The sequence below is a fragment of the Camelina sativa genome, chromosome 8 (genome assembly GCF_030686135.1).
Source record: "Camelina sativa cultivar CO46 ecotype springtype chromosome 8, ASM3068613v1".
NCBI classification, from domain to species: domain Eukaryota; kingdom Viridiplantae; phylum Streptophyta; class Magnoliopsida; order Brassicales; family Brassicaceae; genus Camelina; species Camelina sativa.
Window position 1 is genome coordinate 11829079 of NC_141887.1, and position 15835 is coordinate 11844913.

General features: G+C 34.9%; 1 protein-coding gene and 1 pseudogene across 1 annotated transcript; one reads left to right on the plus strand and one right to left on the minus strand.

Moving 5' to 3' along the window:
* Positions 1 to 507: 507 nt before the first annotated feature.
* On the plus strand, positions 508 to 1406 carry LOC147939968 (uncharacterized; annotated as a pseudogene).
* Positions 1407 to 6145: 4739 nt separating this feature from the next.
* Positions 6146 to 8087, minus strand: LOC104707092 (putative transcription factor At5g28040). Its single transcript, XM_010423370.3, has one exon. The coding sequence runs from the start codon at positions 7792 to 7794 to the stop codon at positions 6508 to 6510; it is 1287 nt and encodes a 428-aa protein (XP_010421672.1). The 5' UTR covers positions 7795 to 8087; the 3' UTR covers positions 6146 to 6507.
* Positions 8088 to 15835: the final 7748 nt, after the last annotated feature.

Here is a 15835-nt window from a genome sequence, read left to right on the forward strand (position 1 = left end):
AACAAGGAACCGACTCTGTTGCAAACAGAAAATGATGATGCTGTATTGATGACTACAGTTGAAGATCTCATAGTCGACAATTTGGTAGCAGGCGCTAATCCAATAAACCTTGATTACGATGTTGGAGATGCGGATCCAGAAGATGAATTCCAGTGTAATTTATCGTCTTCTGATGATGAAGAACAAGAAGACGAAGATACATAATTATTTGGAAAAATTACTATGTATTTGTTTTTTAATTTTTTTCTTTTTACTGTGTAATATTTGTGTAATATTATTGTGTAATATTATTATGTAATATTATTGTGTAATATTATAAAAACTATTCAGTATTTTATAAATAAACTTGGTTAATTAAAATTGTAATTCAAATTTAAAAATTTGGGCTTAGATTAAAATTTGGGCCTAATTAACCAAACCTATTCTCAATTCTCTTCTTCCTCTCGATCCCCCTAATACGAAAACCCTATTCCATTCTCTTCTTCCTCTCGCAGCCTTCGCCTCCTCTCGATTCCCCCAAATCCTTAATCCTAATCCTTCTCTTCTTCTTCTTCCTCTCGATCCCCTAATCCCCCAAATCCTTAATCCTAATCTGTAACCCTAATCCTTCTCTTCTTCCTCTCGATCCCCCAAATCTGTAACCCTAATCCTTCTCTTCTTCCTCTCGATTCCCCCAAATCTGTAACCCTAATCCTTCGCATCATCTCTCATACGATGCCTAATCGAGGAGGAAGGAAGAGGAAAACTGCTCCTAATCATACGCAGAGAGTCGGAGTGTCAACACCAAATCAACGGCCGCACACTCTACCCAGTCAGTACAACTTCACGTCGGCGGTCCAATCTCCTCCTCCGCTGCAGACGCCTGAAGTACAACGACAGTCATCGGCAGCCCAGATCCGGAACTATCCTCCACCTCAACAGCTTGTTTAGAACTCCTACACTCACCCACCGCAGCCTCAAGTACACCCGACTCCTTCTGAAGAAGTCCACTACAATCCGTCGCATCCTCCGCCTTCTCTAGTTGACCCTCCGCCTTCTCCAGTTGAAGTCTCTCAGACTCGCAGTAATCGTTTGCATCCATCGTCTCAAGGCAACAATTTCCAAGCTGATTATCCTCTGGTGTTGCCGGAACTCCAGGAGGACACATTGCAGGCTCTAAATGCACTGCTTGTAGTGCCAAACAGACATGAGCTCACCACCGTCCTCTCTCCCATTCCCCTACCAAAGACCGAATGGTATGGTTAGGTCTCGTCTCATTTCATATTAGTGTTTAGGTCTTGTTTAGGTCTCTTTGGTTTTGGTTTTGTTTAGGTCTTGCTTAGGTCTCATTGGTCTTGGTTATGAAGTGTTTGGTCTCTGATGCGATTACAAACTCTTTGAATAATGGTGCACACAAATCTTGATGGTCAATTTTGAAGCTATGGTGAATCGTTTCTTAGAATTAGGATTAAGTCTTCTTAGTTTAGTTGCTATCATCCTTCTTCTTCTTAGTTTAGTTGAGATCATCCTTCTTCTTCTTAGTTTAGTTGAACTCATAGACTTAGCATTAAGTTTGATTATTGATTTGCTTTAGCCTTTGGTTTTGTTATTTTGAGTGTCTCTGATGGTTGACTTTGGTTTTATTGTTTCATGTGTATGGAGGTTTGATCGTGACACTGGATCTAAGCTTGTTCGAAAGATTACTAAAATTCTTTTAAACAAATTCGAAGGTCCTTTCTACAGCTGTTCAAGTGTTCCTCGGGATAAACAGGAAAGATACTTCATTGAGTTTGCGGTTAAGTGTTTTGTCCTCTAGCCTTCATATATAGCTTTAATCTTCCTATACTGCTTTACTCTTCATATATTGTTTTATTTACTTGTGCTTCTTTTCACTCACATTAGCTATTTTCTTTTTGCTTTTTGTAGAAAACCCACACTTGGGATCCTTTGATAACTGGGACTGTTCAAGCTAACTTCGAGACCATCTGTCAAAATCGGCTCAAAGACATGGTTAGCACCGTGAGAACTACTAGACGCCAACCTAAATGGATTGGAACTACTCTATGGACAACAATGACAGAATACTGGGACACTGAAGAAGCACAACAAAGGAGCAAAACATATTCTGATGCCTGTATGTCTGACCGTAATGGCCTCGGTCCTCATGTCCACCTCTCAGGGCCAAAGTCGTATCGACAGATTCAAGACGAACTGGTGAGCCAATTCTGTTGTTACACATTCGCCACTTTTATTTTTGATCTAGTTGTTACATTGAAATTTTACTTGTTTGTTTCTTAACATTGCAGGAAGAGGAATTGGGAAGAAAAGTACGTATTGGTGAGGATTTCATCAAGGCACATACAAAGCCTGATGGGACATATGTTGATCGGAAGGCAGAGAAGATAGCATAAACATATGAGAAGAATGTGCAAGAGAGGTTGTCTCAGCTCGAGGAAGATCCTTCTGCCATCTTAGATGGTTATTCACGGCCCCGGGAGCTAACAACTGAAGAATATACAGAAATCTTTCTTCAGGTTACGTTTTATTTTAACAATACACAAATGTTATCATGGAGTTTAATTTGTCATCCTCTAATATCTTATTTTCTCTTACTTTGCAGTCCACTGAGAAAGATTCAAGAGGAAAACCTTTTGGAGTTGGAAGCCTCCATGACTGCATTGTCAATGGCAAGCAGAAGCAAGCAGGAGACACTTCTACCTTTGTGGCTATGCAAGAACAGTTGAAGGAAGCTCAACGGAAGATAGAGGAGCAGGCTTCTCATATGTTGAGGCGTGATGCAGAAATGTTGAGGCGTGATGCAGAAATTGTTCAACAATCCAAAATTATTGCTGGGCAGAAGGAGAAGATTGACGAGTTGGACTTGGTGGGGAAGTTTCTGCGGGAATGTGATCCACGGTTCAAGCAGTTCTTGACAACCCATTCAGCTAAAGAGACAACCACGACTGAGCCTATTCAACAAGAAGATCCAACTTCAACTCCATAGGTTACTCTATGTGTTACCTACTACTAAGTAACTCTTTTTTGATGAACTCAATAGCTACACTATGTGTTGTACTTTGTGTTTTGGAAACTATAATAACTTTTAAGTACAATGTATTTTGGCATGAATATTATGTGTTGCTTTAGGTTTCCAATTAGAATCATTTTTTGGTTTGGTTGACAGGGTTAAAAAGAAAAAAGAGAAATTACAATATTCTATATCCAGTTTCAGAAAACATTAGTCGCCAAATAGTCATCAAATTTTAACAATATAGCTAAAAACTAAAGTGACTATATAGTGACTACTACATATATTAGTCGCCAAAACGTCACCAAAACTTATACGACTATCTACCGACCAAATTAACAACCCATTTGTTCAGGTTTCTTAATCACAGAATAGTCGCAATCTAGTCACTAAAAATAACGACTACATGATGACTACTATGTATATAGTCGTAACGTAGTCGCAAAAGAGTCACTATAATTTACGACTAAATGATGACTATTGTGTAACAACATGTATATAGTCGTCTATTAGTCGCAAAATTGCGACTAAATTTACGACTACAACAATTAGCGACTCTCGATTCACGATTGTATGAAGTAGTCGTTAATTAGTCGTAACTCTTGATTTTACGACTACTAGGTGACTAATAGTATAGTCGCAAAATGCGTGTTTTCTTGTAGTGCACGTACAGATGACTAATAGTGTAGTCGCAAAATGCGTGTTTTCTTGTAGTGCACGTAGTGTATATCGAAAATACAATAAAGATATTCACTGCCGCGACCACAAGCATTACCGCCACCATCAGCCCATCACCATTGGTGGAATTGACGATCTTACAATAGTGGTATTATGGTAGTTGACAGTTTTTTTTCGGGTGCTGACACAATAATGACATTAACACAAATCATTAAACTTAAGTCATGGTCCGTAGTTTATTATTTTGGATTTATGATTTAAGGTTTGGATGTTACATCTATGGTTACTTTTATTTTCATGTAAATAGAGGCCATGAGTTCTTCGTCCAAAAAAAAAAAAAAAAGGCCATGAGTTCTTGAGAAATTGTAGTTTAGGACGAAGATGCATGGTGATAGCGACAATGATAATGTTGACAAAAATGTGATAGACCCCGAATGTGGTATATCAAAGAATAACCAGAAATAGATGAGATTAGAAGAACAGAGTTAAGATTAGAAGAGAAATGAGGAAGAAGAGAGACGAGAAAAGATTAATTCAATTCATAACTTATCTTAGCACATTTGGTAAAAAGTGCCACATACTATGTCAAAGGAGGAGGGTTCAATTCAATGCCTCTCATCTACAATTTTATATTCAAAAAAAAATTATAATAATAATAATTCATTGTTGATTTTTTTGATGAAACGTTTACAGAACCATCTAAGCAACTTAAATACAAAGAAAACATATAGCTTACTTGGGCTTATATAATAAACCGAAGGTGAAGCCCACTAGGATCCAGTAAACTCATGTCGAGTCGTAGTATCAAAATGGTGGTGGCCGTGACAATAATAGTCGTGATGGCAATAGCAACGGTGGTGGGGGCAGAGGCGATGGTTGCAACCACGGTGGTTGTGGTTAAGTGTGGCGATGTTCTTTTTTTTTAATAGCATAGAAATTAGATATATGATTATGTTTGTTTGTGTTATGGCGAAAAATGTACTAGAACTTGGTAAGATTTTTATAATTTAGTTTAGTTTGAAAGTCTTGTATACGACTCTTATTACATTCAGACTTTCAGTTTTTATAAAAAAGGATTACTTTAATACTGTTCCAATATATAAGACTTTCTAGCTAAAAGTACAAGTTTAAGAAATCATAAATGTTTTGTTATTTTTACATAAAATATATAATTAAATATTTATTCAAAAATTTAACCAATAGAAAAAAAAAAGACTAGATAATACAAATACTCATAACATACTAAATAAACATAAATGATGTTGAAAAGAATCTTATAAAATGGAACAAAATAAAAAGACTAAAAGATCTTATAATTTGGAACAAGAGGGCGTATGTTATTTATTATTCAAAATTCCACCAACTTAATATTGAACTTAATTTAACTCTTCAAGAGATTTTTAGCATATTTTATTTTACTTTTATTATAAAAATTTAATAATACCATCTATTTATAAAATTTTAACCAACAGTTCAATCAATTTATTCAATAAAATTATATTCTTATCTAAACTAATCATTTAAGATAATTAGATTCGTCTTCGTTTCCTAGCTTGTAAACCAGAATTAAAACGTAGCTTTTGGAAGCTAGCTTCTGCATTTCCGAAAAAAAAAAAGAATTTTGGAATTAATTTAGAGAATTTGGTATTTCTTACAAATAGGATCAAGTGCTATCTCCATAAGACCATAACCACATAAGAGAATTAAAACGTAGCTTTTTCAATCCTAGGATGAATCCTTGACCACCATGGTTGATAATGATTGTCATTGAAGATAGATCTATCTCCAAAGTGGTGTTTGAAGGAGAAAATGAAGGTGGGTTGGAGATACTTAACATGTGGTTAACACACAATGTAAATTGTGAAAGTATAAAGGAAAAGTTTTGTCTCGTTGGCTAAAATTGAATATTGCATCCAAGGGTAAGCTTGTATGGAGACAAAACCTACGGATATGCTGCAAATCCATACAAGCTAGCTAAAGTGGACATCTAAAAGGCTATGCTTGAATGGTGACAAATTCTCAAAGGTGCAAGACGGTGTTGAACACTGTTTATTAATGTTCGGATCTTTTTGTTAATTTTTGCGTTTTCAAATATTTTGTCTTGGATATAAAATGTAAGATTTAGTCTTTGCAAGCGTAACCCAATATTCTCATTCTTTAGGGGATATGCAGAATATAGTCGTTGTTCTGGTTGCCCAAATCGTAAGAATGTATTTCTATATCCACAAACACATATACACGGTGTGTTTTGAGGTACATGATACACTAAGAAAACAAATTACACAAATTGATCATCAAATAAATATAACAATTGCAACATATAGTGAGAAGACATCAGTGATTTACTTGACATGTCTTCGGAAGTTCGGAATACATAGATCAAATTCCAAAAAAGACATGTTAATGTTCATAAGATATAATATCAATATTATATGCATCACGACATATATTTGCTTGTTCTTTATATAAATAATTTACCTCGAGAGCCTTGTTATGTTTATTGAACTCTACCAAAAACTATAATCTAATAGACTAATACAAAGGTTATGCACAACCCCACCTAGCATTCATTCACCCCTAATCGACAAAAAATAAAAAAGATTCAATCAAGAAAAATACTAAAGAAAACAAAAACCTGGAAAGATTTCATCACCATCAGAAATTTTTCAGTACTCAGATTATTAGTTTATAAAACTTGCTAATACTATACCTCACCACCATACCACAAGACCAACATTCATCTTCTTCCTTCTTCATCTTGCTCTCATAACTTAGATACTTATAACAAACCCAATTAATTAAAAGTCTTTCTTTATTCATCATCATCCTCCATTGGGAAATGTCTTTAACTCATTCACCGTGGCTCTAATCTGCTCTTGAACCAATTCTAATCTCCTCGAATACACTTCCAACTCCAGAATCTGTTGTCTCCTCCACCGTTCGTCACCAGCTCCTTTACCTCCAAACCCGAGATTCATCGACGGCATTAGCATCGGACTCAACACACCTAGAGCATGAGCACCACCACCACCTCCAGGAAACCCACCCATTGCAGCCATCATCATCCCCGTCGTACCATTCATCATCTCTTTAATCATAGGCGACACACAATTCTTCACCGTCTCTTCAATCAACCCACCTAGATTCCTCCCGTCGCTAAACTCACCAACATTCTCGTTAAGATTAACAGCGTTAGGCGGCATTCCCCCGCCGTCACACGGAGCTAAAACCGGTTTATCTTCATCCATCTTCCCAATCCTCGACCGTGATCGTTTCCTACTCATTGTCACTTTCTTCTCCAACCCGTTCTCCAAATCGACAACATCAGCATTAGCGTTACCCATAGAGATATTGAAACTCGAGCTACCATTGGTGTTATTTACATGATTGGTTTCCTCGAAATCCATAACACTGTTATCTTCAAACCCAATGATCTTCCCAGTTTGATTCCAAATCTTCCTAGAGATATCAAAAGTAGCTTGATCATGAGGGCTTTTGAAGAATACCTCTTTCCCAGAACTAATCTTACTCATCACATTCCTATACTTCTTCTTCAACCTCCTCAGCTTCTCCACGAGCTGATTCTTGTTAAACTCCAACTGAAGCTTAGATTTGATCTGCTCGTAAAACGGCGCCGTATCAGGCGGGTGTGAGCTGTAGCCACGGTGGCTCGTTATGTAATCGAGAAAGCCACGGAGGAGCTCGATCTCGTCTTCGTCTGTCCATAGCCTCTGAAAAAGCCGTCTGGAATCGTCGATCGGTGGTCTCTGGTGAACGACCTCGGTCATACGGTGCCATTTCTGATCGGAATCCGATGGAATTGAAGCTACAGGAACGGCGGATCCGGCGGGAAGAGCGACGGTTACGGTACCTGTAGTGGAGGAGGATTTCGCGGCGGCCGGAGCTGTTGAGATTGCGGAGACCATAGAGGGAGAATTCAGATCTTCGTATTCTGGATCGTCTTCTTCGGCTTCGTTTGGTTCGGGTATAACAACATCTTCGTCTGATTCAGTTTCACCTCCTCCTCCTCCACCACCGCTACCGCCGCCGCCGTCTTCTAGATCCGGCGATTCAACGGAGAAAACAGTGTCGCGTTGATCCGACGCCATCAAAAAAAACGCAGAGGGAGAGAGGAAAAATTTGTAATCGATCGGATCAGATCCAGAGAGAGAGGGGGAATTGGGTTCACGAGGATTGATACGGCTTGGGCATGTTGTGTGTTTAGGCCTTTTGGGGTGGTGGTGCTGGTAGGGTATTGAGAATCTTGGACCTGAGGAGGGGTAGTTTCGGGATTTTATGAGCTGTAATTATTATGACTAAGGGTGTTGTAGTTGCAGGCAAGTGGTCCAGTGTTTGTTCTCCTAACCCGTGCTTGGGTGGTTGTTGCGGTTTTGTTGAAGCGTGATCATGTTTTCCAAAAAAAGTCAATGGTCTTAACCGCAACCGTTTCCGAACAGAAAAAGCGTTTTCTTAAACGTGATTTTTGTGTATGAGTGTTGACGAAAAAGTGACGACTGGGTTGTTAGCACTCAACTGATGATGGGCATTGCTTCTTGCGTTTAAAAGGGTGTTTTTAGCAGTTACGATCAAATGAGTAGTGATAATGTTGGTAAATATAGCGGTAAAGGGAATAAAACCAATGGTTAAATAATACCCTTTCTTGATATACTAGATACGGACTCGCACGTACGTGCGAGGTTGTTTTCATAAGTAATATTTGATTTTTTGTAACATATAGTTATGTTATTGTTAATATAAATGGTTTTTTGTGGGTTTGTGGCTATGTAGCACGGGGACACCATTAGGTACACCGTCTCTGTCTCAGAAAATGGCTAGGAAACGCCATGGAAATGTTTCTCAGACGTTTCAAACTATTGGGGACGGCTGGTCATTGTTAGGGATAGGATAGTTGTGATTTGGAGACGTTTCCGAGACAATTCTTATAAAAACTTAGTGTATCTAATATCTAAAAATGTTACAAACTTCTTTCCTGAGTTTGTAGCAAGTTATGCCCTATAATAGCCTAAATGGTTTTGTCAAAAAACCTTAATCTTCTATGGAGACTAAACAAAAACCCGAATCAATATGTAGAAGATGATGACTTATAGATATATGTTTATTGAAGTACCCATGTCGTTCCTGTATTTATAAATTTTTATTTTGCCGTTTCACGTAGTATCCATTTCTAGTTCTCGTACCCGCTTCAGTGCTACGTAGGTTTGTGAAAAGGCTTTTTTTCTTAAGTACTTTTATAGGATAGTAGTAAACATATTGTTAATTACATTTTGGAGAGGTAATGTTTGTAGTTTGGATTATTCAGATTATTTGTATTTTTGAAGTTTGTGTTTAAATTAATATATTTATATATTATATCATATCATAAAAATATTTACAAAATTCGTCGAATTCTTTATTCTTATATTTTGACATATGGTTAATTTATATTGGATTACAATTCTTTGTTGTTAATTTTTTTTTAATTATTGTAGAACATAGTTTAATATCTTTTTTTTGAACATTTTTATGTTAGATAAGTTGAAAATATGTTACATAGAATATTGGAAATTTATGTTCTTTTCTCGTTCCTTCATCTCGTTTCATCTGATTACGTAACAGTTTGATTCAAAAAAAATTATTTGATAAGATAAAATAGTTTACTTGGCTCAAATATTGCTAGATAATAATTATTTCGAATATGTTTATATTTTATTTTATATATTTACAATTTATAGATTAGTGATATATATTTAAAATATTGAAAGTAAGTCGTTTAACAAAATTTTATTCAACAATTTTTATTATAAATCTATAATATTAAAAGATATGGATTTGTATACGTACAATTGTTGTATATGCTGTTTTCCAAAACTCTAGTAATTCTGCAACTATGTTGTACATGAAATTAGGTTTCCGTATATTCAAGCTTTACCAAAAAAATGTAAATCTTAATTACATCATTGAATTTGATGATGATTAATAACAAAATTTTAATTTTGTTAGAATCTTAACAGCTATGGTATATACCATTAAAACTTTTTCATAGTTAAAAATTGAATTTTTCACTTACAAAAAAATATCTAGAGAATTTTCAATACTTAAAAAGATATATCATGAGTCTATTTGAAATGGTTTTATAAAATATATTAATAAACCATTTATCAACACATATATATCTTATACAATATGTGTGGATGGATGCACTTTCTCTGATTACATGTTTTCGTATTTAAAAGTCTAAACACAATAAAATCAATCACAAGTAGTATAGTTTTCACAAGTAGTAGTAGTTTTCCTGTTTAAATGGTTTCATACTTATTTCTTGTGTGATCCAAGATTCTCCATGGCTAAAACCCTGCATAAACACACCCTAGTTATTAGCTAATATAAATACCAAATAATTAAATTCTTAATGTGTTTGATTCCCGAGTCCTAAAAATCAAACCAAAGTTTGCGATCTACAAAAAACAAAACACACACTTTAATAATACACAAAAATAACCTTTAAACAAAAGTATTTTTGATAAGTATTTTTGATGATTTAATAAGAACTCAATTTTAAGCTTTTTCATCAAATTAAGGCTGTGCCATGGAAAATAAATATCAAACTTTAACATAATATAAAATCCACCAAGTCAATAAACTAAGTAAACTTAAAGAATAAATAGATCAAAGTACCATTGGTTTAAAGAAACAATGACACAAAAGGTGGAGAAACAACCATTTCCATGCTCTATTTGAATGCTGAAAACAAAAATATAAAAGTCAAATTAGATTCTAATTCAATTAGCAAAAAGAACAAAAAGATTATGTGCTATCCAAATTGAAAAAAAAAAATGAAGATATTTGTAGGCTTAAACAAAAATATTTCGTTATATATATAGGAGAATGGTATAGAAAAATTTTGATATCTGTTTAAGATTTTTCATTTATTATTAAGATATTTTTGCCAAATATATTGCATTAATTTCCTAATTGTTCGTTGATGGTTTCCACAAATTTCGCCATCACATCGCCCATATTTTGTTTGAATATTTGTTTCATGACTAAAACTACTAATTACTTCAATTATCTTCAATTAATTCAAACTATGATCGATATAATTTTATTATAGATTTTAATTTCTACTATTAATTGTTATTTATTTTAATTAAATATAATATTTTTTTTAAAAATAGATTTTAAACAATATTAGAGAATTTAGTAGCTCTGTTATATAAGAACATTAAAATCTTTTCATAAGTTTTTTTTTTGTCAACCATTGGGCCACAACTGGCCGGTCCATAAGCCAAATCCCTACATTCGTAGGGAGCGGGACTCGATCCCGGGTGTGATGGTGCATTGTACATTAAGGACTTACCATTGGCTACTGCACTAAGGTCACTTCACTCTTTTCATAAGTTTTAAAATAATAATTTTCGATATATATTACCTATAATTTAAATATGATATGATCATGAGACCATCCAAGAAGATCTTTGAGCCATGTTCAACACGAACAAAGTTGAAGATCAATTCTTCCAGCCAAACAATTATTTGTGATACATTCCATTTGCCAAAAGAGGTTAATCTAGTTGTTCACTTGAAGAGTTTAAGGTCCAACTGGTTTAAGAGTTTCCAGAATTATGTATGGCAACCAGGTGTTGTTTCTACTAAGCCAAAAGTGAAGAAATAGAACAGCCCATGTTGTTTCTCATCAACAAAATTGGACCAAGGAGTGAAAGAGAGAGAAGTTAAAGGATGTACTTATTGGGCTAATTCAAGAGATTTTGGGCAAGGAGAGCATAGGAAATTCTATTGGGGATGTTGTCTACCAAGTCCAGTCCATTTTGAGCCTAATTCAAGTCCAAGAAAGCCCAAAATAATCACTTTATTTTGTGGTCAAAAGGGATGACGAAAATGGAGTTCAACTCACCTTGGGAAGGACACTTTGGAAAGGCAAACTTCAATAGTTGGGTCTTCATTCAACTATCTATCTTTATTATGTTTTAGTTTCAAGAATAATCAATACTTAGCTTTGTTACCAAGTTTCTTATCCCTATATAAACTCACGTAATCTCTTTTGAGAATCAATCAATCAATTTCCTTTTTATTTTATGAGTTTATCTCTTTGTTCTTTGTCTAGAACTCTTTGTTTCTTGGTGTGTAATATCCAAGTAACAGTCTCCTCTTGCTGGACTAGTGAGTCATATCTAGCAGCCATTGGAGTTGGGAATATCAGCAGCCTTCCGCAACTGCTGTGGGACCCCTCAATCCATTAAATCTCCCTTGTTGCACCTTGCACCTTGGCGAATTTCTATCCTTTCTAATCCGGCTGAGTGATCCTCGAATTTGGGCATATCAAAATATATTCTTAGTAATTAATCTGTTTGAAACCAATATAAAAGAGCATATTCCTTTTATAGTTGTTTCATTAGTTATTTTCTTATTATTAATATTTTTTTATTTTCACAAAAAATATTATTAAGATTTTAAACAAATTTGAAAATCAAAATAAAAAAAAAAACAAATTTGAAAATCTAACGTTATCTATTTCCATTTTTGATAATCCTATATTTATTTTCTTTAATTAACCACGTCATTTATAATATCAAATTAGGTTTGACCAATTCTTTACCCAATTAAATAGTTATCATTATATTAAAACAAATTGTTGTTTCCATAAATATCTCTAAATATATTATCAAATTAAACATGTTTACATATATATAATTCTGAATTTAAGTGTCCAATTTTTATAGTAATAAATTTAATTTTCATAAATATTAGGTAATTGTTATTATTGAATTGTATCTGTTTGATGTGATAATGTATATGTTAGGTATTAATTGCATCTGATTTTAATCTGTTTGGGTCCTATCAATATCAATCTGTTTGGCTATCAATATCAATTTGTTTGGTTCCTTATTTATAGTTATCCATATTCAGTGTTCAGTGGCATTTTATTGTAATAATCTCTAACTCTATGACTTTTTATTAAAAATGCTTCCCTTTTAATAGTATAGATATATATTAAAAAATTACAAGTTGTTTCTAATTTTCAATGCAAAAGAAATTAGTTTGTTCATTAGCTCTGATGATTTATGTTCTACAAATTATTTTATTATTGGTTATATCGTGTTTAGATAAATAATAATTGATATTTTAGTTTAGTAACAAACATAATATAAATAATTTGTTAATCAGTGTAAAACCTTAAACATTAAGTAATAGAGATAGTAGTTTTCTTTTAACGACTTCTTTATTACGAAAATTAGTAAATATTACATTTTAGTTCTTGCAAAAGAAAGTTAGGAATACATGTATAAACATGATAGCAAGTATTATGTGGTATAATTGCTTTTGATAACAAATCCACCGGCCGATCGTTGTTTTTTGATGTCCATTTGAAATCGACTTCATCAAATTGGGCTTTTAGTAGTTACCTTCCTTTATCCAATTATAGCTTCCAAAGTTGAGGTCGTACCATTAAGAACCTCATAACTTTGCTTGTAGTCACCTTCAAAAATAACTTTTCTGAGTTCTTTACTCCATATGTGTTGCATCGCAATTAGAAGTGCTTGTAACTCACATTCTAATGAGGATGCAGTTGAAATCTGATGTGATCATGGATGGAGCTAATGAGGATCAGCTTGTAGTTGAGCTTGAACCCGAGGAACTTGTAGCTAAGCTTGAATCCGAGGAGCTTATAGCGGAGGAACCATTGCTTGTACCTGAAGGATCAATGACTAGAGCAAAAGCTAAGAAGCTAAGGAATGCACTTAATGGGCTTATTCAAGAGCTTATGGCCAAAGAGAGCATGGAAAGTTATATTGGGGATGATGTCTATCAAGTTCAGCCCACTTCGAGCCTAATACAAGCTCAAGAAAGCCCAAAATAATCACTTTATTTTGTGGTCAAAGAGAGGTGACGAAAATAGAGTTCAACTCACCTTGGGAAGGAAAACTTCAAGAGTTGGGTCTCCATTCAACTATCTATATTTATTTTATTTTTTGTTTCAAGAATAATTAATACTTGGTTTTGTTACCAGGTTTTGTATCCTTATATAAACACATGTAATCTTATTTGAGAATCATCAATCAATTTTCCTTTTCATTTTATGAGTTTATCTCTTTGTTCTTTGTCTAGAACACTTCCTTGTTTCTTGGTGTGTAATATCCAAGCAACAGCCTCCTCTTGTTGGTCTAGTGTGTCATATCTAGCAACGATTGGAGTTGGGAATATCAGCAGCCTCCCGCAACTGCTGTGCGACCCTTCAATCCATTAAATTTCCCTCGTTGCACCTTTCACCTTGGCGAGTTTCTGTCCTTTCTAATCCGACTGAGTGATCCTCGAATTAGGGTGTATCAAGTGGTATCAGAGCCACTCCACCGGTACTTGTCTGTTCATCTTCTCATCTTCCATTTCTAAATACTTCTTCTTCTTTCTATCTTAAATATGGGTAATTTCCTTACCTGGGCCATCTCTATTACCAAAAGAAAGAAAAAAAATCCTAATATAAATATATATATATATATATATATATATATATATATATATTTTTACATTTGGCTAGGGGGTGGAAGATAAATCCTGCTGGCTGAGGAAAAATCCAGCCTTGGAATTGTTAAAACAGATTTCACAAAATCCTCTTGTCTTTCTATCTTCCTTCTTCCCTTGTTGCTTGGGAATTCCATTGGGTTGCTTGGATTTGTTCTCTTAGAACTTAAAGAGAAAGCTCTTGAGTGACCTACCAAAATCGAGAGAAATACTTGAGTGTGTGAGGATTTTTTTATCTGCTAACTTTTAGTGTTAAGTTTTCAGAAAACCATGGAAAGTGATGGAGAAAGAGATCGGCCAGGAAATTCTGTCGCCGGGCTATCTAACTTGCAGATGAGGGCATTGAATGACACTATTACTAACCTTATGAATACATGTCTAGAAAAACTACACCAGAGGCTCGACGAGATTCAAAATAGCCAAAAAATCTGTTCTATACCCACCGCCAGGAGAGAACGTTCAAGGAGGATTTACCGGCCCGAGGAGGAAATTAAAGAAGAGGAGTTCCATGAAGAAGATGGTCAATCCATCAACCGACCTAGACGAAGTCATAGAAACTGTGACCAAGGTGATGTTAATCCTTTTCGTACAAGAAATGATAGAGTATATGACAATTTAGGTGGTTTAAAACTTAAATTTCTAACCTTTGAAGGTAAAAACGATATGGATGTTTACCTAGAATGGGAAAGGAAAATGGAGTTAGTATTCGACTGTCAAAAAATTTCTGAACTCAAGAAGGTTAGGTTTGCAGCAAATGAGTTTATAGGTTATGCTATTAACTGGTATGATCAAGTTGTGACTCACATGAGAAGGACAAGTGGAAGACCAATAGCTTCATGGGATGAGCTCTCTACCTTGATGAGGAAACGGTTTGTGCCGGTTTATTACCACAAAGATCTCCACCAAAAACTCAAACGCTTGCTTCAAGGAACCAAATCTGTGGAAAATTATTTCCAGGAAATGGAAAGCTTAATGATCAAAGCGGATGTAGATGAAACCTTAGAAGCTACCATGGCCATATTCCTTGCAGGCCTCAACCGGGACATTCAGGACATAATGGAGCTTCAAGAATATGAAGGCTTAGAGGAAATGTTGTACAAGGTGGTTCTAATCGAACAACAAACAAAGAGGAGGGGTTTCTCTAAACCTTCATTTGCACCAAAACCAAGTTATCAAGAAAAAGGTCAGTCTCTGACCCCATCAAATTCAGTTTTTAAGACTAATGCTCATGCTCGTCTTGATAAAGGAAAGGCAGTCGAGACCAACAATCGGGCAAGGGATATTCGGTGTTTCAAATGTCAAGGACTTGGACATTATGCCAACAAATGTCCAAATCAAAAGGTAATGATCCTCCTAGACAACGGTGAAGTGGAGTCCGAGGACGATAAAGAAAAAGAGGAAGATCTCGGTCCAATCTTTGACGAAGAGGAAGAACAGTTTGAATATCCAGCTCAAGGGACACTTCTGGTCACTAGAAGATCATTGATCGTTCATCCTAAGTCCAATGACCGAGAACAAAGGGAGAATCTCTTTCACTCTAGATATTTAGTTAAAGATAAATTTTGTTCTTTGATCATTAACGGTGGAAGTTGTACTAACGTTGCTAGTGATACT

What these genes read in the sequence shown, in the direction of transcription:
- LOC104707092 (XM_010423370.3), bottom strand. Translation starts at nt 7,794, where the DNA reads ATGGCGTCGGATCAACGCGACACTGTTTTCTCCGTTGAATCGCCGGAT.